Source organism: Ascaphus truei, chromosome 12 (genome assembly GCF_040206685.1).
Source record: "Ascaphus truei isolate aAscTru1 chromosome 12, aAscTru1.hap1, whole genome shotgun sequence".
NCBI lineage: Eukaryota > Metazoa > Chordata > Amphibia > Anura > Ascaphidae > Ascaphus > Ascaphus truei.
The window spans coordinates 22,051,847-22,078,762 of NC_134494.1; the positions used below are offsets into that span (position 1 = coordinate 22,051,847).

The 26,916-nt window shown below is 51.1% G+C and overlaps 1 protein-coding gene across 6 annotated transcripts in view; it reads left to right on the plus strand.

Moving 5' to 3' along the window:
- Window positions 1-26,916, plus strand: part of MYRF (myelin regulatory factor) — a 191,831-nt gene that overhangs the window by 15,042 nt on the left and 149,873 nt on the right. The window contains exon 1 of one of the 6 annotated variants that reach the window (XM_075566954.1): window positions 23,364-23,510. The exons of 4 other annotated variants lie outside the window; for them this stretch is intronic. In XM_075566954.1, coding sequence (XP_075423069.1) covers window positions 23,492-23,510 — 19 coding nt within the window. In that variant the 5' untranslated portion in view covers window positions 23,364-23,491. Of the gene's footprint in view, window positions 1-23,363; window positions 23,511-26,916 lie in introns of those variants that run through there. One more of the 6 variants, XM_075566956.1, reaches the window with a different exon arrangement.

Consider the following 26,916-nt stretch of genomic DNA (forward strand, 5'->3'; position numbering starts at 1 on the left):
CCTCCGTGTCCCAGTGTCCCCCTCCACTTCCCAGTGTCCCCCTCTCCTCCTCCGCGTCCCCCTCTCCTCCGTGTCCCAGTGTCCCCCTCCACTTCCCAGTGTCCCCCTCTCCTCCTCCGCGTCCCCCTCTCCTCCGTGTCCCAGTGTCCCCCTCCGCTTCCCAGTGTCCCCCTCTCCGCGTCCCAGTGTCCCCCTCTCCTCCTCCGCGTCCCAGTGTCCCCCTCTCCTCCTCCGCGTCCCAGTGCCCCCCTCTCCTCCGCTTACCAGTGTCCCCCTCTCCTCTGCTTACCAGTGTCCCCTCTCCTCTGCGTCCCGTTGCCCCCTCGCCTCTCCTCTGCGTCCCGTTGCCCCCTCACGTCTCCTCTGTGTCCCTTTGCCCCCTCGCCTCTCCTCTGCGTCCCATTGCCCCCTTGCCTCTCCGTCCCGTTGCCCCCTCGCCTCTCCTCTGCGTCCCATTGCCCCCTTGCCTCTCCGTCCCGTTGCCCCCTCGCCTCTCCTCTGCGTCCCATTGCCCCCTCGCCTCTCCGTCCCTTTGCCCCCTCGCCTCTCCGTCTCGTTGCCCCCTCGCCTCTCCGTCCCATTGCCCCCTCGCCTCTCCGTCCCGTTGCCCCCTCGCCTCTCCGTCCCGTTGCCCCCTCGCCTCTCCGTCCCGTTGCCCCCTCGCCTCTCCGTCCCGTTGCCCCCTCGCCTCTCCGTCCCGTTGCCCCCTCGCCTCTCCTCTGCGTCCCGTTGGCCCCTCGCCTCTCTTCTGTGTCCCGTTGCCCCCTCGCCTCTCCTCTGCGTCCCGTTGCCCCCTCGCCTCTCCTGTGTGTCCCGTTGCCCCCTCGCCTCTCCTCAGCGTCCCGTTGCCCCCTCGCCTCTCCTCAGCGTCCCTTTGCCCCCTCGCCTCTCTTCTGCGTCCCGTTGCCCCCTCGCCTCTCCTCTGCGTCCCGTTGCCCCCTCGCCTCTCCTCAGCGTCCCGTTGCCCCCTCGCCTCTCCTCAGCGTCCCTTTGCCCCCTCGCCTCTCTTCTGCGTCCCGTTGTCCCCTCGCCTCTCCTCTGCGTCCCCGTGCCCCCTCGCCTCTCCGTCACGTTGCCCCCTCGCCTCTCCTCTGCGTCCCGTTGCCCCCTCGCCTCTCCTCTGCATCCCGTTGCCCCCTCGCCTCTCCTCTGCGTCCCTTTGCCCCCTCGCCTCTCTTCTGCGTCCCGTTGTCCCCTCGCCTCTCCTCTGCGTCCCCGTGCCCCCTCGCCTCTCCGTCACCTTGCCCCCTCGCCTCTCCTCTGCGTCCCGTTGCCCCCTCGCCTCTCCTCTGCGTCCCGTTGCCCCCTCGCCTCTCCTCTGCGTCCCTTTGCCCCCTCGCCTCTCCGTCCCGTTGCCCCCTCGCCTCTCCTCTGCATCCCTTTGCCCCCTCGTCTCTCCATCCCGTTGCCCCCTCGCCTCTCCTCAGCGTCTCGTTGCCCCCTCGCCTCTCCTCCGCATCCCGTTGCCCCCTCGCCTCTCCGTCCCGTTGCCCCCTCGCCTCTCCGTCCCGTTGCCCCCTCGCCTCTCCGTCCCGTTGCCCCCTCGCCTCTCCGTCCCGTTGCCCCCTCGCCTCTCCTCAGTGTCCCGTTGCCCCCTCGCCTCTCCTCAGCGTCCCGTTGCCCCCACACTTCTCCTAAGCATCCTTTGTCCCCTCACTTCTCCTAAGCGTCCTGTTGCCCCCTTAGTTCTCCTAAGCGTCCCGTTGCTCCCTCGCTTCTCCTAAGCGTCCTGTTGCCCCCTTAGTTCTCCTAAGCGTCCTGTTGTCCCCTCACTTCTCCTAAGCGTCCCGTTGCTCCCTCGCTTCTCCTCTGCATCCCATATACCCCCTTGCCTCTCCTCGGTGTCCCGTTGCCCCCTTGCCTCTCAGTGTCCCGTTGCCCCCTTCTCGTCTACACCTCTCTGTCCCCCTATAAAGCAAGGGATATAGCTCCATTTATTGTTCAATATAACCAGCTGCTCAATCACCCGGCGATGCAGCAGTTAGTGCAAAGTACTTTCCGAACTTGACGCTGAGAGAAACATACCCTCATGACTCTCTTGGCGTCAGTTTAATAGCAAATACACCATTTGTGCCCTGATACGCGCACTGTGTACCTATGTAGCGTGTGGTTTTGATGTTAGGTCTCGCATTGTACATCTCTTAAACAAATCATCATACAAATATTACCAATGGTTGAGTAGATGTTATAAAGTTTCAGTATTTTCACCTCATTACATGTCTGCTCTCAGAGGGTCTATGCATTAAAACAGGGGTGCGGAACCTTTTTTCTGCCAAGGGCCATTTGGATATTTATAACATCGTTCGCGGGCCATACAGACACAGACAGGCAGGCACACGGCAGGCACACAGCAGGCATGTAGGCCCACAGAACCCCGCCCCCCTACCTCTGGTAGTTGCTGCTGCTGCTGGGGGGATCGTGTAGGGCGGAAACTGGGGTAAGTGTGGGGGGAACTGCTGGAGAAGCATGGGGGAAGTGCGGGGAATGATGCGGGGGAAGTACGGTGACTGCTGGGGGATCGCTGAGGCTAGTACGGTGGCTGCTGGGGATCATGTAGGGCTGCCGGCGCCTCACACCACCTCCTCCCAATCGGGCGCGCGGCGGCCATTTAAAAAAAAATTAGCGTTGCCTTAGAAGGGCCAGACCAAATGACTTCGAGGGCCTTATACGGCCCTCGGGCCTGACGTTCCCCACCCCTGCATTAAAAGATCACGGGTGCAAATCTGAAGGAAAATATCCCGGCTGCTTTCAGGTGATGAATTGGGTGCTGTTCTGGTCCCGGGAGACTTTTAGAAATTGTTCCGTTGGTTACAAGTGTCAAGGGGGGTGGGGCTGGCATTGACTTTTGTATGTGAGCTGCCTGGTGTTGGTATGAGGACTGGCATTTATGTTGGTATGAGGACTGGCATTTATGTTGGTATGAGGACTGGCATTGGCATGAGGGTTGGCGTTGGTATAATGGCTGGCATTGGTATGAGGACTGATGTTGCTATGTGGGTTGGCATTAGCGTTTCTATGAGGGTTGACGTTGCTACAAGGGCTGGTATTGGAATTGATATGAGGGTTGGTATGGGAGTTGGTATGAGGGCTTCCTTTGGAGATGGTATAAGGGCTGGTATAGGAGTTGGTATGAGGGTTTGCATTGGAGATGGTATAAGGGCTGGTATGGGAGTTGGTATGAGGGCTTGCATTGGAGATGGTATAAGGGCTGGTATGGGAGTTGGTGTGAGGGTTTGCATTGGAGATGGTATAAGGGCTGGTATGGGAGTTGGTATGAGGGCTTGCATTGGAGATGGTATAAGGACTGGTATAGGAGTTTGTATGAGGGTTTGCATTGGAGATGGTATAAGGGCTGGTATGGGAGTTGGTGTGAGGGTTTGCATTGGAGATGGTATAAGGGCTGGTATGGGAGTTGGTATGAGGGTTTGCATTGGAGATGGTATAAGGGCTGGTATGGGAGTTGGTATGAGGGTTTGCATTGGAGATGGTATAAGGGCTGGTATAGGAGTTGGTATGAGGGCTTGCATTGGAGATGGTATAAGGGCTGGTATGGGAATTGGTATGAGGGCTTGCATTGGAGATGGTATAAGGGCTGGTATAGGAGTTGGTGTGAGGGTTTGCATTGGAGATGGTATAAGGGCTGGTATGGGAGTTGGTATGAGGGTTTGCATTGGAGATGGTATAAGGGTTGGTATGGGAGTTGGTATGAGGGCTTGCATTGGAGATGGTATGAGGGTTTGCATTGGAGATGGTATAAGGGCTGGTATGGGAGTTGGTATGAGGGCTTGCATTGGAGATGGTATAAGGGCTGGTATAGGAGTTGGTATGAGGGTTTGCATTGGAGATGGTATAAGGGCTGGTATGGGAGTTGGTATGAGGGCTTACATTGGAGATGGTATAAGGGTTGGTATGGGAGTTGGTATGAGGGCTTGCATTGGAGATGGTATAAGGGCTGGTATGGGAGTTGGTGTGAGGGCTTGCATTGGAGATGGTATAAGGGCTGGTATGGGAGTTGGTGTGAGGGCTTGCATTGGAGATGGTATAAGGGCTGGTATGGGAGTTGGTGTGAGGGTTTGCATTGGAGATGGTATAAGGGCTGGCATGGGAGTTGGTATGAGGGTTTGCATTGAAGATAGTATAAGGGCTGGTATGGGAGTTGGTGTGAGGGCTTGCATTGGAGATGGTATAAGGGCTGGTATGGGAGTTGGTATGAGGGTTTGCATTGAAGATGGTATAAGGGCTGGTATGGGAGTTGGTATGAGGGCTTGCATTGGAGATGGTATAAGGGCTGGTATGGGAGTTGGTGTGAGGGTTTGCATTGGAGATGGTATAAGGGCTGGTATGGGAGTTGGTATGAGGGTTTGCATTGAAGATGGTATAAGGGCTGGTATGGGAGTTGGTATGAGGGCTTGCATTGGAGATGGTATAAGGGCTGGTATGGGAGTTGGTATGAGGGTTTGCATTGAAGATGGTATAAGGGCTGGTATGGGAGTTGGTATGAGGGCTTGCATTGGAGATGGTATAAGGGCTGGTATGGGAGTTGGTGTGAGGGTTTGCATTGGAGATGGTATAAGGGCTGGTATGGGAGTTGGTATGAGGGTTTGCATTGGAGATGGTATAAGGGCTGGTATGGGAGTTGGTATGAGGGTTTGCATTGAAGATGGTATAAGGGCTGGTATGGGAGTTGGTATGAGGGCTTGCATTGGAGATGGTATAAGGGCTGGTATGGGAGTTGGTGTGAGGGTTTGCATTGGAGATGGTATAAGGGCTGGTATGGGAGTTGGTATGAGGGTTTGCATTGGAGATGGTATAAGGGCTGGTATGGGAGTTGGTATGAGCGTTTGCATTGGAGATGGTATAAGGGCTGGTATGGGAGTTGGTGTGAGGGTTTGCATTGGAGATGGTATAAGGGCTGGTATGGGAGTTGGTATGAGGGTTTGCATTGGAGATGGTATAAGGGCTGGTATGGGAGTTGGTATGAGGGCTTGCATTGGAGATGGTATAAGGGCTGCTATGGGAGTTGGTGTGAGGGTTTGCATTGGAGATGGTATAAGGGCTGGTATGGGAGATGGTATGAGGGTTTGCATTGGAGATGGTATAAGGGCTGCTATGGGAGATGGTATGAGGGTTTGCATTGGAGATGGTATAAGGGCTGCTATGGGAGTTGGTATGAGGGCTTACATTGGAGATGGTATAAGGGCTGGTATGGGAGTTGGTGTGAGGGTTTGCATTGGAGATGGTATAAGGGCTGGCATGGGAGTTGGTGTGAGGGTTTGCATTGAAGATGGTATAAGGGCTGGTATGGGAGTTGGTATGAGGGCTTGCATTGGAGATGGTATAAGGGCTGGTATGGGAGTTGGTGTGAGGGTTTGCATTGGAGATGGTATAAGGGCTGGTATGGGAGTTGGTGTGAGGGCTTGCATTGGAGATGGTATAAGGGCTGGTATGGGAGTTGGTATGAGGGTTTGCATTGGAGATGGTATAAGGGCTGGTATAGGAGTTGGTGTGAGGGTTTGCATTGGAGATGGTATAAGGGCTGGTATAGGAGTTGGTGTGAGGGTTTGCATTGGAGATGGTATAAGGGCTGGTATGGGAGTTGGTATGAGGGTTTGCATTGGAGATGGTATAAGGGCTGGTATGGGAGTTGGTATGAGGGTTTGCATTGGTGATGGTATAAGGGCTGGTATGGGAGTTGGTATGAGGGTTTGCATTGGAGATGGTATAAGGGCTGGTATGGGAGTTGGTATGAGGGCTTGCATTGGAGATGGTATAAGGGCTGGTATGGGAGTTCGTATGAGGGTTTGCATTGGAGATGGTATAAGGGTTGGTATGGGAGTTGGTATGAGGGCTTGCATTGGAGATGGTATGAGGGTTTGCATTGGAGATGGTATAAGGGCTGGTATGGGAGTTGGTATGAGGGCTTGCATTGGAGATGGTATAAGGGCTGGTATAGGAGTTGGTATGAGGGTTTGCATTGGAGATGGTATAAGGGCTGGTATGGGAGTTGGTATGAGGGCTTACATTGGAGATGGTATAAGGGTTGGTATGGGACTTGGTATGAGGGCTTGCATTGGAGATGGTATAAGGGCTGGTATGGGAGTTGGTGTGAGGGCTTGCATTGGAGATGGTATAAGGGCTGGTATGGGAGTTGGTATGAGGGCTTGCATTGGAGATGGTATAAGGGCTGGTATGGGAGTTGGTATGAGGGCTTACATTGGAGATGGTATAAGGGTTGGTATGGGAGTTGGTATGAGGGCTTGCATTGGAGATGGTATAAGGGCTGGTATGGGAGTTGGTATGAGGGTTTGCATTGGAGATGGTATAAGGGCTGGTATGGGAGTTGGTGTGAGGGCTTGCATTGGAGATGGTATACGGGCTGGTATGGGAGTTGGTGTGAGGGTTTGCATTGGAGATGGTATAAGGGCTGGCATGGGAGTTGGTATGAGGGTTTGCATTGAAGATGGTATAAGGGCTGGTATGGGAGTTGGTATGAGGGCTTGCATTGGAGATGGTATAAGGGCTGGTATGGGAGTTGGTGTGAGTGTTTGCATTGGAGATGGTATAAGGGCTGGTATGGGAGTTGGTATGAGGGTTTGCATTGGAGATGGTATAAGGGCTGGTATGGGAGTTGGTGTGAGGGTTTGCATTGGAGATGGTATAAGGGCTGGTATGGGAGTTGGTGTGAGGGCTTGCATTGGAGATGGTATAAGGGCTGGTATGGGAGTTGGTATGAGGGTTTGCATTGGAGATGGTATAAGGGCTGGTATGGGAGTTGGTGTGAGGGCTTGCATTGGAGATGGTATAAGGGCTGGTATGGGAGTTGGTGTGAGGGCTTGCATTGGAGATGGTATAAGGGCTGGTATGGGAGTTGGTGTGAGGGTTTGCATTGAAGATGGTATAAGGGCTGGTATGGGAGTTGGTGTGAGGGTTTGCATTGGAGATGGTATAAGGGCTGGTATGGGAGTTGGTGTGAGGGCTTGCATTGGAGATGGTATAAGGGCTGGTATGGGAGTTGGTGTGAGGGTTTGCATTGGAGATGGTATAAGGGCTGGTATGGGAGTTGGTATGAGGGCTTGCATTGGAGATGGTATAAGGGCTGGTATGGGAGTTGGTATGAGGGTTTGCATTGGAGATGGTATAAGGGCTGCTATGGGAGTTGGTGTGAGGGTTTGCATTGGAGATGGTATAAAGGTTGGTATGGGAGTTGGTATGAGGGTTTGCATTGGAGATGGTATAAGGGCTGGTATGGGAGTTGGTATGAGGGTTTGCATTGGAGATGGTATAAGGGCTGGTATGGGAGTTGGTGTGAGGGTTTGCATTGGAGATGGTATAAGGGCTGGTATGGGAGTTGGTGTGAGGGCTTGCATTGGAGATGGTATAAGGACTGGTATGGGAGTTGGTGTGAGGGTTTGCATTGGAGATGGTATAAGGGCTGGTATGGGAGTTGGTGTGAGGGCTTGCATTGGAGATGGTATAAGGGCTGGTATGGGAGTTGGTATGAGGGTTTGCATTGGAGATGGTATAAGGGCTGGTATGGGAGTTGGTATGAGGGTTTGCATTGGAGATGGTATAAGGGCTGGTATGGGAGTTGGTGTGAGGGTTTGCATTGGAGATGGTATAAGGGCTGGTATGGGAGTTGGTGTGAGGGCTTGCATTGGAGATGGTATAAGGGCTGGTATGGGAGTTGGTATGAGGGTTTGCATTGGAGATGGTATAAGGGTTGGTATGGGAGTTGGCATGAGGGCTTGCATTGGAGATGGCATAAGGGCTGGTATGGGAGTTGGTATGAGGGCTTGCTTTGGAGATGGCATAAGGGCTGGTATGGGAGTTGGTGTGAGGGTTTGCATTGGAGATGGTATAAGGGCTGGTATGGGAGTTGGTGTGAGGGCTTGCATTGGAGATGGTATAAGGGCTGGTATGGGAGTTGGTGTGAGGGTTTGCATTGGAGATGGTATAAGGGCTGGTATGGGAGTTGGTATGAGGGCTTGCATTGGAGATGGTATAAGGGCTGGTATGGGAGTTGGTATGAGGGTTTTTGTATTGGAGATGGTATAAGGGCTGGCATGGGAGTTGGTATGAGGGCTTGCATTGGAGATGGTATAAGGGCTGGTATAGGAGTTGGTGTGAGGGTTTGCATTGGAGATGGTATAAGGGCTGGCATGGGAGTTGGTATGAGGGCTTGCATTGGAGATGGTATAAGGGTTGGTATGGGAGTTGGTGTGAGGGCTTGCATTGGAGATGGTATAAGGGCTGGTATGGGAGTTGGTATGAGGGCTTGCATTGGAGATGGTATAAGGGTTGGTATGGGAGTTGGTATGAGGGCTTGCATTGGAGATGGTATAAGGGCTGGTATGGGAGTTGGTATGAGGGCTTGCATTGGAGATGGTATAAGGGCTGGTATGGGAGTTGGTATAAGGGTTTGCATTGGAGATGGTATAAGGGCTGGTATGGGAGTTGGTATGAGGGTTTGCATTGGAGATGGTATAAGGGCTGGTATAGGACTTGGTGTGAGGGTTTGCATTGGAGATGGTATAAGGGCTGGTATAGGAGTTGGTGTGAGGGTTTGCATTGGAGATGGTATAAGGGCTGGTATAGGAGTTGGTGTGAGGGTTTGCATTGGAGATGGTATAAGGGCTGGTATGGGAGTTGGTATGAGGGTTTGCATTGGAGATGGTATAAGGGCTGGTATGGGAGTTGGTATAAGGGTTTGCATTGGAGATGGTATAAGGGTTGGTATGGGAGTTGGTATGAGGGTTTGCATTGGTGATGGTATAAGGGCTGGTATGGGAGTTGGTATGAGGGTTTGCATTGGAGATGGTATAAGGGCTGGTATGGGAGTTGGTATGAGGGCTTGCATTGGAGATGGTATAAGGACTGGTATGGGAGTTGGTGTGAGGGTTTGCATTGGAGATGGTATAAGGGCTGGTATGGGAGTTGGTATGAGGGTTTGCATTGGAGATGGTATAAGGGCTGGTATGGGAGTTGGTATGAGGGCTTGCATTGGAGATGGTATAAGGGCTGGTATAGGAGTTGGTATGAGGGTTTGCATTGGAGATGGTATAAGGGCTGGTATAGGAGTTGGTGTGAGGGTTTGCATTGGAGATGGTATAAGGGCTGGTATAGGAGTTGGTATGAGGGTTTGCATTGGAGATGGTATAAGGGCTGGTATGGGAGTTGGTGTGAGGGTTTGCATTGGAGATGGTATAAGGGCTGGTATGGGAGTTGGTATAAGGGTTGGTATGGGAGTTGGTATGAGGGTTTGCATTGGAGATGGTATGAGGGTTGGTATGGGAGTTGGTATAAGGGTTGGTATGGGAGTTGGTATGAGGGCTTGCATTGGAGATGGTATAAGGGCTGGTATGGGAGTTGGTATGAGGGCTTGCATTGGAGATGGTATAAGGGCTGGTATGGGAGTTGGTGTGAGGGCTTGCATTGGAGATGGTATAAGGGCTGGTATAGGAGTTGGTGTGAGGGTTTGCATTGGAGATGGTATAAGGGCTGGTATGGGAGTTGGTGTGAGGGTTTGCATTGGAGATGGTATAAGGGCTGGTATGGGAGTTGGTATGAGGGTTTGCATTGGAGATGGTATGAGGGTTGGTATGGGAGTTGGTATAAGGGTTGGTATGGGAGTTGGTATGAGGGTTTGCATTGGAGATGGTATGAGGGTTGGTATGGGAGTTGGTATAAGGGTTGGTATGGGAGTTGGTATGAGGGCTTGCATTGGAGATGGTATAAGGGCTGGTATGGGAGTTGGTATGAGGGCTTGCATTGGAGATGGTATAAGGGCTGGTATGGGAGTTGGTGTGAGGGCTTGCATTGGAGATGGTATAAGGGCTGGTATAGGAGTTGGTGTGAGGGTTTGCATTGGAGATGGTATAAGGGCTGGTATAGGAGTTGGTGTGAGGGCTTGCATTGGAGATGGTATAAGGGCTGGTATGGGAGTTGGTATGAGGGTTTGCATTGGAGATGGTATAAGGGCTGGTATGGGAGTTGGTATGAGGGTTTGCATTGGAGATGGTATAAGGGCTGGTATGGGAGTTGGTATGAGGGTTTGCATTGGAGATGGTATAAGGGCTGGTATAGGAGTTGGTGTGAGGGTTTGCATTGGAGATGGTATAAGGGCTGGTTTAGGAGTTGGTGTGAGGGTTTGCATTGGAGATGGTATAAGGGCTGGTATGGGAGTTGGTATGAGGGTTTGCATTGGAGATGGTATAAGGGCTGGTATGGGAGTTGGTATGAGGGTTTGCATTGGAGATGGTATAAGGGCTGGTATGGGAGTTGGTGTGAGGGTTTGCATTGGAGATGGTATAAGGGCTGGTATGGGAGTTGGTATGAGGGTTTGCATTGGAGATGGTATAAGGGCTGGTATGGGAGTTGGTGTGAGGGTTTGCATTGGAGATGGTATAAGGGCTGGTATAGGAGTTGGTGTGAGGGTTTGCATTGGAGATGGTATAAGGGCTGGTATGGGAGTTGGTATGAGGGTTTGCATTGGAGATGGTATAAGGGCTGGTATGGGAGTTGGTATGAGGGTTTGCATTGGAGATGGTATAAGGGCTGGTATGGGAGTTGGTGTGAGTGTTTGCATTGGAGATGGTATAAGGGCTGGTATGGGAGTTGGTGTGAGGGTTTGCATTGGAGATGGTATAAGGGCTGGTATGGGAGTTGGTATGAGGGTTTGCATTGGAGATGGTATAAGGGCTGGTATGGGAGTTGGTATGAGGGTTTGCATTGGAGATGGTATAAGGGCTGGTATGGGAGTTGGTATGAGGGTTTGCATTGGAGATGGTATAAGGGCTGGTATGGGAGTTGGTGTGAGTGTTTGCATTGGAGATGGTATAAGGGCTGGTATGGGAGTTGGTGTGAGGGTTTGCATTGGAGATGGTATAAGGGTTGGTATGGGAGTTGGTATGAGGGTTTGCATTGGAGATGGTATAAGGGCTGGTATGGGAGTTGGTATGAGGGCTTGCATTGGAGATGGTATAAGGGCTGGTATGGGAGTTGGTATGAGGATTGTGATTGGAGTTGGTGTTAGGGCTGGTATGGGAGTTGGTGTGAGGGCTGGCTTAGAGTTGGTATGAGGATTGTGATTGGAGTTGGTGTTAGGGCTGGTATGGGAGTTGGGGTGAGGACTGGCTTAGAGTTGGTATGAGGATTGTGATTGGAGTTGGTGTTAGGGCTGGTATGGGAGTTGGTGTGAGGACTGGCTTAGAGTTGGTATGAGGATTGTGATTGGAGTTGGTGTTAGGGCTGGTATGGGAGTTGGTGTGAGGACTGGCTTAGAGTTGGTATGAGGATTGTGATTGGAGTTGGTGTTAGGGCTGGCTTAGCAGTTTGTATGGGGCCTGGCATGGGAGTTGATATTAGATTTGGTAATCAGGCGGATTTGGGGGTTGTTATTAGGGTGACACGTATGTACTCTTACATACTATACACAAGGGTTGGATATGCATCAAGATGAGGCAGTTTGCTCCACAATACAGAGTACAAATTTTCATTACAGTCAATGTGCAGTTACCAATGTATGAAACGTGTTAATTATGTTTTCATTTGCCGGACCCGGCCATCTCCACCCCCCAACTCTCCTCCCTCCCCCATCGGAGACCCCGTGCATGACTCAGTATGTACACAGAGTATCCGCTGCAGCAGTCATTTCATGGGGTGCTGGATTCCCTGAACATTCCTGTGTGCAGTGGGATGGCTGGCATGATGTAAATATTGTTTTTAAGAGACACATTCAAGAAGAATAAAACCATCACCCACCACCTCTCCCCCCCTCCTCTCCCCATCCCAAACCACCACCGCTGCAGAGGCTTCTGGGAGTGTCAGCATCCTCCATAGGGTTCATTGTGATACAGTAGACAGTCACATATAGTATATATTGCTTGCATGTTCTAAATATACACCGCTCTGTGTTATGGATGTTTACCGCGCTGTGTTATAGATATATACTGATCTCAGTGATTATATATATATATATATATATATATATATACACACTCTGCATGTTATAGATATATTGCTCTGCATGTATAGAGAGGCAGACAGACACATTGCTCTGCATGTTATAGATCTATATACATTGCTGTGCCTTGTATAAATATATATATATATTGGTCTCTGTGGCATATCTATATGGCACTGCGTGTTCTATATTGATCCACATGTTGACGGCTCGCATAGCAGTGAAGGGGTTAATGATCTCCTTTGTGCGTCGGAGGAGGGGTGAAGCATGGGACGTATTAGGAGCCCTGGGAATAGAAACAGGTCTCTTGTTACTGCAGTATATAGTGATGCTGAGTATGGGTATACAGGTGAGCAGGGAGAGTGGGTGTGGCTGTGGGGGCTTCCCTGTATATTTCCCCAGTGAGCTCCTGAGATGTTTAGATTTAGCTGGGATGGTTGGAGCTTTGTTTTCATTTCATACATTCTTCAACTTCTGGCTGCAAAATCCCATAAAAGGAAGTGGAGGGGGCAGGGGGGGGGACACAATGCTATGATTAAGAAATAAACATTTCTATTGCTGATGTCTATTAACCCCCTTAATGCATTATACAGTATATATATATAAAAAGATCACTTGTGAGCACATTCACATGTCTTAGGCAGGTCTGCAACCCCGCCTTTCACCATTATCCCCAGCATACAGTGTTTCCACTGCAGCAAGGGATTCTGGGAAATGACATGCAAATGAGCACACAGTGCCACCTTTTGCCTGAAAAACCATTGTTACATGGAGCCCATATAAGCTAATGCTCGCTGTTAACACAGCTTTAAAGCGCAGCATGGGAATCAGATGCAAAGCCAGAGAAACCATTCACAAACATGTGTAGCCATGTGTAAAATTGGTGTACATATCTCTCTCATGCTGAGCAGTAACTCCTGTTAAAAGGGCAGGGTTGCCAGTAGTCATCATGGAGGTTTGCCCTCAACCCCTGTGATGTGTAAGTGTAGCAAAGGAAGTGACAGCATACTCTGTGTCCACTGTTAGTGACACAGAGGTGGGTCTATCTGGAACCTATATATTGCACAGCTATTCTGGAGGCCAGGGTCATGTGTAAGATGATTAGCCCAGATAGTTTCAACTTGGCCCTCTTTTCAAAGCACAACAAGTTCTGTTTCTTTTCTTTACTTTATTTGGGGAAAGCAGCATAAAGACAGGCACTTGTGAAGAGATGTTGGTGTTTAGATAATGTCTCTCTATGGGTGCTTTGTACTTAAGGACAGGTGAAAAGGGTAATCCTGCCACTAGAGCAGTTACTGCAGGGTACTCACTCAGCCGGTGGTGAAGGTGGAAAAGGAAATCCCAATGTATGCTGGGTAGCAAGATAGCCTGGGGACAGACCATCTGTGGGCAGAGCAGAGGGGGAGAAAGCAGACTAGCTCATTTGAGAGAAAGGCTGGGGCTGCTATAGCAACTCACTGAAATGTCTAAGGGAGCCACAACATGTAGCAATAATGTTGCATTTTCTCACACAGCAAGCTGCTGGGACAGGGGAAAATGGCAGGCGACTGAACAAGGGAGAAATGAATCCCATAACTAAAGGGGAAGACAGAGGAATATAGAATCTAGTTCCAGGACACTCCCCGTCTGGTATCTGGAGATACCACTATTCTAGGTATATGTGGAACATATGTGCAATATAACATAACATAACAATGCAAAATTCATGTCCATATAACGATGGGATACTGGCCGGTACCACCAGCTTGAAGTCCTTTGCCGTCTCGGTAAGGTAGGTAGGCGGATACACAGCTCTAGGTTAGCTTGATGCACTACAATGTCTCTCAGAGTCCACAGAACTGGTAGTCAGTTCTTCCTTGTTATAGTCCGATTTAGGCATTAGGAGGATAGTCTCTGTGATAGGTCTTAAAAAGGTTTTAACGATCCCATTCTGGGTCACCCGAACTTCCACCTTGCGGACCCTTTCATCTTCGCTTGGGATGGTTTTGATAATAAGTCCCATGGGCCATTCGTTTCTTGACACCTGTTTGTCCTTCAACAGAACCACATCTCCTACTTGGATATCCGGTTTAACCGTTTGCCATTTATGGCGTTCTTGGAGTGTCACCAGATACTCGCGTCTCCAGCGATCCCAAAATGTGTTGGCCAAGCACTGCACCTGTCTCCACTGTCGTTTGTACATATCCTTAGAGTTGACACCTTCGACTGGGGTGGGGATGTTCCCTACTTTCTGGGTTAGCAGCATTGCTGGTGTCAAAATACTTGGTGATTCTGGATCTGTTGACACTGGAATCAAAGGCCTAGCATTAATTATCGCTGATATTTCGGCCATAAATGTGGTTAACACTTCGTGGGTGAGTCGAGTTAAATCGGTTTTCAGCATCATAGAGTCCAAGATACGCCGGACCACCCCGATCATGCGTTCCCATGCTCCGCCCATGTGAGAGGAGTGAGGAGGGTTGAATGTCCACGTACACTCTTGGTCACGCAGGTATCTTTGGATACTGTTGTCTCTATTATCTTTAGTGTTTATTTGTAATTCCTTACATGCTCCAACAAAATTGGTGCCGCAATCGGAGCGTATTTGTTTAACTGGTCCTCTGACTGCAAAAAATCTTCTGAGGGCATTTATGAAGCTTGAAGCATCCATAGATTCTATAATCTCGATGTGTATAGCTCACGTACTCATGCAGGTGAAGAGTACCGCCCATCGTTTACTGTTTGCTAGCCCGCCTCTAGTTCTACGTAAGATGACCATCCAGGGCCCAAATACATTGAGTCCTACATAGGTAAAGGGGGGTTCTGTATTAAGTCTGTCGATAGGTAAATCTGCCATTCTTTGGCCTTGGCTTTTGCCTCGCAGCATTCGGCACCTAACACATTTGTGGAGATTACTGGCCACGCACCTTTTCATGCCAACGACCCAAATGCCCGCCGCCCTATTAGCGCCTTCGGTGAAATGTCGTCCCTGATGCATGACTTGTTCGTGGTAGTAGCGCACCAACAAAGTTGCGATGTGATGCCGGCCAGGGATGATAAGAGGATTGTTTTCCTCCCTGCTCAGTTGGGACTTGTTGAGGCGGCCTCCTACTCTCATGAGGCCGTCATTGTCGATGAAGGGATTCAACTTCCAAAGTGGGCTGTTTTTGGAAACACTCTTCCCTCCACGAATGCACTTGATCTCTTCCTCATACGTTTCTCTCTGAACATGATGGAGAACAGTTTCCTTAGCCCTTGCAACTTCCTCCACGGTGCGCAACTCTTTGCAGATGTGGCAGCCGGTAGTTTTACCATCTGGTGTCTGACGGAAGGAGAAGGCTATATGCCTGAGATGGGCTACTGCACGCAGAAGGGCTGTCCACCTTGAGAAGCGATGGAGTCGATGTGATCCGAATGCATTTTTGTGTAATACATTGGTGAGTAACACGGATACTTGTGGGGGCCTTATCTCCGTATCCTTCTCGGGATCCACGAGTTCAAAGTCACCAACAGGGGTTGGTGGCGTTTCCGCGGGCTGCGCAAGAAACGTTGGTCCTGTGAGCCATGACGTGTTCTGCAGTTGTGATGCGGGTATTGATCTGGTGGCGTGATCTGCAGGATTTTGATCTGTGGGCACGTGGTGCCATTGTTCTGGTTGGGTTGACTTCCTGATTCTTTCTACACGGTTGGCCACGTATACGTAGAATCTCCTTTTGTTGTTGTATATGTAGCCCAGTACCACCTTGCTATCTGTGTAGAATCTGACGGCATCTGGTTTGCTGTCTATCTCGTTCTCGATGAGCTCCGCCAGTTCTACCGCTAACACTGCACCACATAGCTCGAGTCTGGGTATAGTATGGTCGGGTTGTGGCACCAGGTTAGCCTTCGCAATGATGAACCTGATGTGGTAACTTCCACCCGCGTCCGTGGTTTTTAGGTAGGCCACCGCTGCTATAGCCTTTGTGGAGGCATCTGAGAATACACAAAGCTCTTTGCTGTGTGCGGTGGTGAGAGATGTAGGTGAGTAGGGACGTGGGATCTGGAGTTGCTCGAGGGCCTTCAAGGAGTACTTCCACGTCTCCCACTCTTTCCGTTTTTCTGGGGGTAGTGGGGTGTCCCATTCCTGCTTTTCGAAGGACATTTCTCTGAGAAGATACTTCCCTTGTATAGTGACGGGGGCCACGAATCCTAGCGGATCGTAAAGACTGTTAACGGTGGACAGGACTCCGCGACGTGTGTAGGGTTTTTCTTCGATGGCTACCTAGAACGTAAAGGTATCTGTTTTAAGATTCCAGCTTATCCCAGGCTCCGCTGTATGGGAGGCGTGTCGGTCCCCAGATCCAAATTCTTGAGATCGTTTGCTTGATCATCTGCGTGGAACGCCTTCATCACTATGGCACTGTTGGAAGCTATTTTGTGCAATCTTAGGTTGGCATTTGCTAACATCTTTTGTGTCCTTTTGAGTAGATCTATGGCTTCTTCTTCGGTGGGAACTGATTTTAATCCGTCGTCCACATAGAAGTCTCTTTCGACGAAGTTCCTGGCGTCTTTCCCGAACTCTGCTTCTCCGTCTTGGGCCGTTCTTCTGAGGCCGTAGGCAGCCACCGCAGGTGATGGGCTGTTCCCGAAGACATGTACTTTCGTGCGGTACTCCGTGATTTTATTTTCTATGTCGTCATCTTGGTACCACAGGAATCTTAAGTAGTTACGGTTGTCTTCTCGCACAAGGAAGCAGTGGAACATCTGTTGAATGTCTGCTGTTATGGCGATTGGCTCCTTGCGGAAGCGGATCAACACTCCCAGAAGACTGTTCGTCAGATCCGGCCCGGTGAGGAGAACATCGTTTAGGGAGACTCCCTGATGCTGAGAACTGGAGTCGAATACCACTCGAATTTGGCCAGGTTTCTGGGGGTGGTAGACGCCAAACGACGGGAGGTACCAGCATTCTTCGCCTTCTCTCAGTGGGGGCGCCGACTCTGCATGGCCGCTGTGGAAGATTTTCTGCATGAAGGCCACAAAGTGTTCCTTGGTCTCCGGTTTCCTTTGTAGGTTACGGCGAAGCGAGCCTAGACATGGCGTGGTCTCTGTTGTTTGGGAGGCGTCTTCTTGGCGAGCGGAAAGGTAGTGGGGCCACCCAACTGCCTAATGCGTCCTTGAAGAGCTCCTTATCCATTAACCTCAAGAATTCTTTATCTTCCATTGATGGCGCCTGTTTGTCGTCGTCCTTTGTTGTCTGGAACACTGTACTCCCTAGGTCATTGGAGTATTTTCCTGCCACAAGCGCGTCTCCATAGTTCCTTTTGGTCTCGAGCTTCTCGTGAACCTGGAAGTGGTTCGGACAGGGTTTGAAGTGGGATGTACGACCGTTCTCCAACAAGTTTGTTCATAGGGCGTCTACGTTGTCGGGTCCTCGTATCCTGTCTATGCATACTTCTCCCACTACCACCCATCCTAGATCAAGCCTTTGAGCGCTTGGGCCGTTGTGGTCCCCGTTTCGCTGTTTGCGGATCTTGTGTGCTCTCATGATGTCCCTGCCAAGTAGCAGCATGATCTGGGCGCCTTCGTCTAGTGGTGGGATATGATCGGCAATAGCTTTTAGATGGGGATGGTGTCGCGCCACGTCTTGTGTGGGGATCTCGCTCCTATCTTCTGCCATGTGATTGCACTCGATGAGTGTGGGAAGGGGCATGTTCACTTTGCCGTCTATTGAGCATATGGTGTAGCCATTCACTCTTCTCCCTGTAGTCTCCATTCAACCTGCGCATGTTCTGAGAGTGTAAGGAGAAGCGCTGTCTTGTACTGCTGCGGCCGAGTTTATTCGAGCATTTGCCCGTTCTCGGCCGCAGCAGTAACCTGGCGCGCGCCGGAGGGTGCCGGGCGCGCGCCGAAGCAGCGGAAGAGCGCCCTCCGATCGGGGCGCTCTCCCTCCCGCTGCCGGGTCCGCCGGGTCCCCCGGAACCCCCTGCCGCCGTCCCCTACATCGCGGGAAACCAGGGCTCCCTCGGGGAGCCCTGGACGCGCGTGCAGGGGGCGCTGGCACCCGATGACGCGTGACCGCGCATCGGTGACGCGCGGCACGCCGAGGGAGTGGGGCTAGCAAGCCGGGGCATCCCCCGGCTTGCGGAACTAGCCCTGCTCGGATTAAGTGTGTCGGTAGTGTATGTTAAACATGTCGAAGAATTCTGACCTGACCAACGATCGGTTGCTCTGGTCGTCGATGATTGCATACATCCTTTTAGCTCTTTGGGGTTGTCCCTCTGGGTGCACTGCTACCAGACATATTTTAGAGCAAGATCTACCGTCGTTTCCTTCTCCACATACCTCTGTGCATTTGGACGCTACTGACGTCGTGGGGGGTGTATCTCCCACTTCTTCCTCCCCGCCCTGCTTTGTCGAAGGGTTAGGGGCTTTGCTTGATTTGGGCTTCATAGCTTCTGGGTGTAAAGCGGCTATGTGCCTGTCGCTATCGCACTCTGTGCATTTCATAGCTTCTTTGCAGTCCTTGAATAAATGAGTTGTGGAAGCACAACATTTGAAACAAGCTCCCCATTCCCTGAGTAAGTTATTTCGATCCTCTATGGGTTTCATTCTGAATCCGATACACTTGTTAAGCGGATGCGGTCTTTTGTGTATAGGGCATTCTTTGTTAAGGTCCCTTGGTTTCTTGTCCCTGTCGGCCGCCTGGCTGGGACTCGCGTGGGTCGTAGGGGGCACGTCCGTCCTGTGGACCGAGATGGGTGTTCTGGTGTCCTTGTATCTCGCTGCTGACCTTTCGTTCCTCGGGTGGCTGGCACTGGATGTGGTCTGCGCCCCTAAGATGAAGCTGGGGTCGTTCCTCGTCCTTGCTGCTTCGCGAATGAAGCTCAAGAAAACTGAGAATGGGGGGTAGGCGACTTGCTTCTCCCTTTTGTATTTGGAGCCTTGTGAAATCCATCTTTCTTGGAGGTTGTAGGGTAGCTTCTCCAAGATGGGTCTCACTCCACGAGCTGAGTCCAAGACGTTGAGACCTGTTAAGGAATGGTCTTTCCTTGCGAACTCCAGCTCTTGCAGCAGGTCCCCGAGCTCTTGTAACTTCGAGTAGTCTTTAGTTGTGATCTTGGGGAAGCTGTCGACTCTTTTGAAGAGCGAATCCTCGACTGCTTCGGGGCTACCGTAGCACTCTTCTAGCCTTTCCCACACTAGGTCAAGACCTACTTAGGGTTGGTTCGCGTTTGCCGCCCGAAGTCTCTTTGCGTGCTCCCTGGATTCGTTCCCCAGGTACTTGAATAGCAGGTTGAGCTCTTCCCTTGCTGAGAAGTCCAAGCTGTTGATTGCGTCTTTGAACGTGAACTTCCACGTCCGGTAGTTCTCAGGGCGATCGTCGAAGCTGATGAGTCCTGTTTGCACCAGGTCACGCCGGATCATGTACTTGGCTATGTCTGTCAGGCCTGAGGCATCGGCGCATTGGTCGCTTTCTGAGGTAGATGCTGGAAAGTTCCGTGCAGTCGCCTCTTCCTTTGCGTGGACGCGTGGTGGCCGCTGGTCAGTGTGAGGGGCTGTGTTCTCCCGTGTGGGCGTACCTGGATTGCGAGCCTGTTGTGGTGCACCCGTGTGCGCGCTGGCGTGTGGATCACTGTTGCGGCTGTAGCTATTCCAGGAAGCATGTACCACTGAAGGAACAGCGTCTTCTCCTCGTGGACCTAGCAAGTCTTCGGTGTCTGTGGAGTCACTCCCTCCGTGTTGAGATGGTGCGCTGGTGTTCACACTGAAGAGGCTCCTTACATAGTCTTCAGTGCGTTGGATTGGATCCTCTGAGGCTATCCGTCTGTATGGTTGCTCCCCGCTGTCCTGTTGCGAGGCTGCTTCTAGGACTTCAGCCTGGGCTATGGCAGCGGCGGCTTCCTTCTCTTAAGTGCCTCTAATTCCGCATCAAATTCGGCTTTCCTACGCGTAGTGGCTGCGGCAGTAGCTGACCTTGATGAATGCCTCGATGTGCATGAGCGCTGCGATGCGGTCTCCTGCAAAAGGTCCTTTCTCTTATTCTCAGCTTCCGTGATGGCGGTTTGCACAATGCCATCACGTTCTAGGTCAATCGCCTTTTGTAGGTCGCGCTCTCGTATGCTATCTTCCGTGTTAGTTCTTGTTAGATAGGTGAAATATGCCTGTGACAGTGCTTGGTAGCGCGAGTGATCTATCTTCAATTGATTTATTGCCTGCTCGTGCTGTTGTACATAGTTACCAGCGCCGGCGACATTGCATATCCCAAGTGTGATGGTATCCCAGGCCAACTCTAATTTAGCGCGGTGCGCTTCAATGTCAGTCTCATATTTTTCGCGGGCCTTTTGTGTCAGTGTGACTGTCCGTTTAGGCCTTGCGTCTGTCTGCGCCTGTTGCAGTTGCGCAGCGGTCTCTGTGTCTGAGTGATCACTCTCCTGCGCGATATCTGGTGAGGCTCTTGAGTTCTTCCATGCTGTAGGTGTGTGTAGGCCTTTAGCCAGTGCGTGTGGCGTGCGGTCTTTTACCTGTGTCAGCGATGGGCGACTGTCTCAGATGATGCCGAGCGGTGTCCTGCAGCGTTCAGCGTAGGGGTAGCTGTACTCACAGGTGTCCGGTGGCTCTGCCGGTGTCCTGGCGGGTGTCCGGTGGCGTGGCCCTTGGTGGCGCTGGCCATGGGAACGTGCGCAGGGTAAGGTGAGATGGTAATCCCTTACTATGGAGCAGAGAAGGCAATCAAGGCTCTGTGTGTTATGGACTTTGTCTGCAAAGTTGCGTGTGCAGTGTAAGCTGCTTGCTGCTTTTCAGTCTGCAGAGACTGCTCTGTGTTATCATAAAATCTAGAGTAGCAGCTCCTGTAAGTGTCTGTAAGGCACACGGTATCCTTTTCACTATTCTGGAGGCCAGGGTCATGTGTAAAATGATTAGCCCAGATAGTTTCAACTCTGCCCTCTTTTCAAAGCACAACAAGTTCTGTTTCTTTTCTTTACTTTATTTGGGGAAAGCAGCATAAAGACAGGCACTTGTGAAGAGATGTTGGTGTTTAGATAATGTCTCTCTGTGGGTGCTTTGTAGTTAAGGACAGGTGAAAAGGGTAATCCTGCCACTAGAGAAGTTACAGCAGGTACTCACTCAGCCGGTGGTGAAGGTGGAAAAGGAAATCCCAATGTATGCTGGGTAGCAAGATAGCCTGGGGACAGCCCATCTGTGGGCAGAGCAGAGGGGGAGAAAGCAGACAAGCTCATTTGAGAGAAAGGCTGGGGCTGCTATAGCAACTCACTGAAATGTCTAAGGGAGCCACAACATGTAGCAATAATGTTGCATTTTCTCACACAGCAAGCTGCTGGGACAGGGGAAAATGGCAGGCGACTGAACAAGGGAGAAATGAATCCCATAACTAAAGGGGAAGACAGAGGAATATGGAATCTAGTTCCAGGACAACAGCACTTCCTAAAGTTAGGAGTTCTGTTATGTCTGGGTGAAGTGTCTGCAGGTGTTCAAGTGTGAGTTCCAGGAAGTGACAAGCTGATTACACACTGTGTCCAGGGCTCTGGCACAGCTGGTGGTCTCCCTTGGGGGAGAGGTGGAAAGACAACTTGATTAGAGAACAGATGGAACCTTCCTGGAGATGGACAACATGATAATGTGCGGCTAAGTGTCGGCCGCTATGATGGGCAGTCTGCCATGTACCCTGCAATTAAAGATGCCCTTGTTCAAGAGACCCTTCTTGTCTGAGACTGGAGTTATTCAGCAAGAAGATGCACCCAGGAGTTCTCTTCCAGAAACTCCTCCCTGCTATCGTGGGGATCTGGATGGGGTGGAGGCGCTGTACCAAATGTGAGTAGAACTCAGCACTACCTCATATGCCTGTCATGGTGAAATCCCCACTGCCAACAAGCGGGAGACTCAGGAGTCCTGTGAGCCAGCAGGTGCACCACACTATACTGACATGTAACTGGGGCAGTTTCTCACATAGGGGTCAGGATCAGAAGGGCCCAGGGAAACATGTTTCAACCTTAATGTGTATCCTCAGTGTGAAGTTGGTTGTACATATATATATATATATATTGCTTTGCGTGTTATAGATATATACATGTATATGTGGAGGAGTTATAGGGAGGGGTTATATGGAGCAATAGGAGGAGTTATAGGGAGAGGTTATATGGGGCAATAGGAGGAGTTATAGGGAGAGGTTATATGGGGCAATAGGAGGAGTTATAGGGAGCGGTTATATGGAGCAATAGGAGGAGTTATAGGGAGAGGTTATATGGGGCAATAGGAGGAGTTATAGGGAGAGGTTATATGGAGTTATAGAGAGCGTTATATGGTGCAATAGGGGGAGTTATAGAGAGTGATTATATGGAGCAATAGGAGGAGTTATAGGGAGCGGTTATATGGAGCAATAGGATGAGATATAGGGAGAGGTTATATGGGGCAATAGGAGGAGTTATAGGGAGCAATAGGAGGAGTTATAGGGAGAGGTTATATGGAGTAATGGGAGCGTTATATGGTGCAATAGGGGGAGTTATAGAGAGCGGTTATATGGAGCAATAGGAGGAGTTATAGGGAGAGGTTATATGGAGTAATGGGAGCGTTATATGGTGCAATAGGGGGAGTTATAGAGAGCGGTTATATGGAGCAATAGGAGGAGTTATAGGGAGAGGTTATATGGGGCAATAGGGGGAGTTATAGGGAGAGGTTATATGGGGCAATAGGAGGAGTTATAGGGAGGGGTTATAGGGAGCAATAGGGGGAGTTATAGGGAGAGGTTATAGGGAGCAATAGGGGGAGTTATAGGGAGCAATAGGAGGAGTTATAGGGAGTAATAGGAGGCGTTATAGGGAGAAGTTATAAAAGACCAATAGGCGTTATAGGGAGAGGTTATATGTAGCTATAGGAGGAGTTATACGGAAGCTATAGGAGGAGTTATACGGAATGGTTATATGGAGATGTTACTATGGGTACCACAACTTTTTTTTTAATATATGTAAGCATACAGTTTTCGTTTCTTGAACAGGTTTAGATGCAGGTATATTTTGTATTGATATAGCACCTACAATGTACTCGGCGACTTTACAAAATAGAAGCCAAGGAATTATAATCAAATAAGTGCATCAACCACACAATCCCAGGAAAGGGGGTTCCTGCCCCGCAGAGCTGACAATGCCCGGGGGCGCAGAGCAGAGACGGTAAGAGACGGAGTAAGTGTGGTGGGCAGCGGCGACCCGGAGAGCAGTGATAATCAGGAGTCAATTCGAGCTCTGCCACAAACGTGGGGAGTGTTCCCTGAGAGGCAGCACAGGCTCCTGCATCCTAAGTAGCTTTGCAGAGGGTTTGTGTGGTCGGCGTGAGCTGGTGACAGAGAGATCCCGGGCGCCCTGGTACAGCTGTAACACATGACTGCCCCTCGTGTAATCCCTTCCCAGACCCAAATCCCCTCCCCAGCCTGCAGGGAACAGGCGACAGCAGCACGCCCCTCCGGAGGGGGTCGTGGCAGGGAGGTCTTGCAGAGCCCCCGGGGTAAGAGAGCTGGGAGGTAGTGCCGGAGAGCGGTCGGTGTACGAGGCACAGCCCAGGATGCATTGGATCAGGGCAGGTAATGGAGTTAGGAACCCTTGGGAGAGTCGTTGTCGTAGGGTTGTTGTTGTTTTTGTTGTAGGGTTGTTGGTTTTTTTGTTGTAGGGTTGTTGGTGTTTTTGTTGTAGGGTTGTTGTTGTTTTTGTTGTAGAGTTGTTGGTTTTTTTGTTGTAGGGTTGTTGGTGGTTTTGTTGTGCGACGGTATAAAGCGCAGTGCCTTGACCATAGCATCCATATAAGAGAAGGCTTCCAATGTCAGCAATATATAGTATAACATTATATATATGTGTGTGTCTGTGTACATGCATGTTGTGTGTCTGTGTACATGCATGTTGTGTGTCTGTTACCGTATATATCTGTGCGCCTATGTTTAGACTGAGAGTGAGTGTGCTTATTGTTGTAATGTGTGTGTGTATCAGGGTGTGTGTATGTTATATGAATAACATGTTGTGTGTGTGTGTGTGTGTGTGTGTGTATTGTAAGGGGACACAAAGTGACCCTATTTCTCTGCAAGCCTTTATTTGGTTGCTGGTGTCACTCATATTGGCAGAATTTTAAATAGAAAGTTAGGTAGGCCAATAGGAGAAGGAACAGCCGAAGACAGGACGGGAGAGACTGACGCGGCTAGAGGCAGGACGGGAGAGACTGACGCAGCTAGAGGCAGGACGGGAGAGACTGACGCGGCTAGAGAGAGGACGGGAGAGACTGACGCGGCTAGAGACAGACGCGGCTAGAGGCAGGACGGGAGAGACTGAGGCGGCTAGAGGCAGGACGGGAGAGACTGAGGTGGCTAGAGGCAGGACGGGAGAGACTGACGCGGCTAGAGGCAGGACGGGAGAGACTGACGCGGCTAGAGGCAGGACGGGAGAGACTGACGCGGCTAGAGGCAGGACGGGAGAGACTGACGCGGCTAGAGGCAGGACGGGAGAGACTGACGCGGCTAGAGGCAGGACGGGAGAGACTGACGCGGCTAGAGGCAGGACGGGAGAGACTGACGCGGCTAGAGGCAGGACGGGAGAGACTGACGCGGCTAGAGAGAGGACGGGAGAGACTGACGCGGCTAGAGACAGACGCGGCTAGAGGCAGGACGGGAGAGACTGAGGCGGCTAGAGGCAGGACGGGAGAGACTGACGCGGCTAGAGGCAGGATGGGAGAGACTGACGCGGCTAGAGGCAGGACGGTAGAGACTGACGCGGCTAGAGACAGGACGGGAGAGACTGACGCGGCAAGAGAGGACGGGAGAGACTGACGCGGCTAGAGGCAGGACGGGAGAGACTGACGCGGCTAGAGGCAGGACGGGAGAGACTGACGCGGCTAGAGACAGTACGGGAGAGACTGACGCGGCTAGAGACAGGACGGGAAAGACTGACGTGGCTAGAGGCAGGACGGGAGAGGCTGACGTGGCTAGAGGCAGGACGGGAGAGGCTGACGCGGCTAGAGGCAGGACGGGAGAGACCGACGAGGCTAGACGCAGGACGGGAGAGACCAACGCGGCTAGAGGCAGGACGGGAGAGACCGAAGCGGCTAGAGGCAGGACGGGAGAGACCGACGCGGCTAGACGCAGGACGGGAGAGACTGACGCGGCTAGAGGCAGGACGGGAGAGACCGACGCGGCTAGAGGCAGGACGGGAGAGACCGACGCGGCTAGAGGCAGGACGGGAGAGACCGGCGTGGCTAGAGGCAGGACGGGAGAGACCGGCGCGGCTAGAGGCAGGACGGGAGAGACCGACGCGGCTAGAGGCAGGATGGGAGAGATGGACGGGAATGACAGACGCGGCTAGAGACAGGACAAAAGAGCGAGACACGGCTAGGACTAAGTCCATACAGCTTGCGTCCGAGCGGAGGCGTGCGCATGCGTGACATCACTCGCGTGAAGTGGGTGAGTTTTTTGGCCATGCTAGTTGCGCCGTGGGGGTGTGTCTAGGGGTGCCATGCTGTCTATAGGCGCGATCAATGCCTTAAGGGATTTGATCGCACTGAGCGCGGTCTGCGGCAGCATGGACTCAGCGTAAGGACAGGAGAGACAGACACAGCTAGAGATGGGAGAGAGAGAGACGCATATAGTGACGGGACGGGAGAGACAGACAGGGCTAGAGACAGGAGAGAGAGACGCGGCTAGTGACGGGACGGGAGAGACAGACAGGGCGAGAGACAGGACAGGAGAGAGAGACGCGGCTAGTGACGGGACGGGAGAGACAGACAGGGCTAGAGACAGGACAGGAGAGAGAGACGCGGCTAGTCATTGGATGAGAGAGCGATACGGCTGGAGACGGGAGGGGAAAGAATGACGCGGTTAGAAACAGCATGGAAGAGACCGACGTGGCTAGAGACTGTGAATAGAGTATCTGCGATAGTGTGTGTGTGTGTGTGTGTTGTGTATGTATCAGGTGTGTTAGAGAATTTGTGCAGTGATCAACCATTTGGCTGCCAGAGGCCTGCAACCCAGTGCTCTGCATGTCGTTGCATTGCTCTGCATGTCATTATATTGCTCTGCATGTCATTATATTGCTCTGCATGTCGTTATATTGCTCTGCATGTCGTTGCATTGCTCTGCATGTCGTTACATTGCTCTGCATGTCGTTACATTGCTCTGCATGTCGTTGCATTGCTCTGCATGTCGTTACATTGCTCTGCATGTCGTTGCATTGCTCTGCATGTCGTTGCATTGCTCTGCATGTCGTTGCATTGCTCTGCATGTCGTTGCATTGCTCTGCATGTCGTTGCATTGCTCTGCATGTCGTTACATTGCTCTGCATGTCGTTACATTGCTCTGCATGTCGTTACATTGCTCTGCATGTTGCTATATTGCTCTGCATGTTGTTACATTGCTCTGCATGTCGTTACATTACTCTGCATGTTGCTATATTGGTCTGCATGTCGCTATATTGCTCTGTGTGTTATTATATTGCTCTGCATGTTGTTATATTGCTCTGCATGTTGATATATTGCTCTGCATGTTGCTATATTGCTCTGCATGTCGCTATATTGCTCTGCGTGTTATTATATTGCTCTGCGTGTTATATTGCTCTGTGTGTTATTATATTGCTCTGCATGTTGCTATATTGCTCTGTGTGTTATTATATTGCTCTGCGTGTTATTATATTGCTCTGTGTGTTATTATATTGCTCTGCATGTCGCTATATTGCTCTGTGTGTTATTATATTGCTCTGCGTGTTATTATATTGCTCTGCATGTCGTTATATTGCTCTGCATGTCGTTACATTGCTCTGCATGTCGTTACATTGCTCTGCATGTCGTTACATTGCTCTGCGTGTTATTATATTGTGCTGCATGTCGTTATATTGCTCTGCGTGTTATTATATTGCTCTGCGTGCCGTTATATTGCTCTGCGTGTTGTTACATTGCTCTGCGTGTTATATTGCTCTGCGTGTCGTTATATTGCTCTGCGTGTCGTTACATTGCTC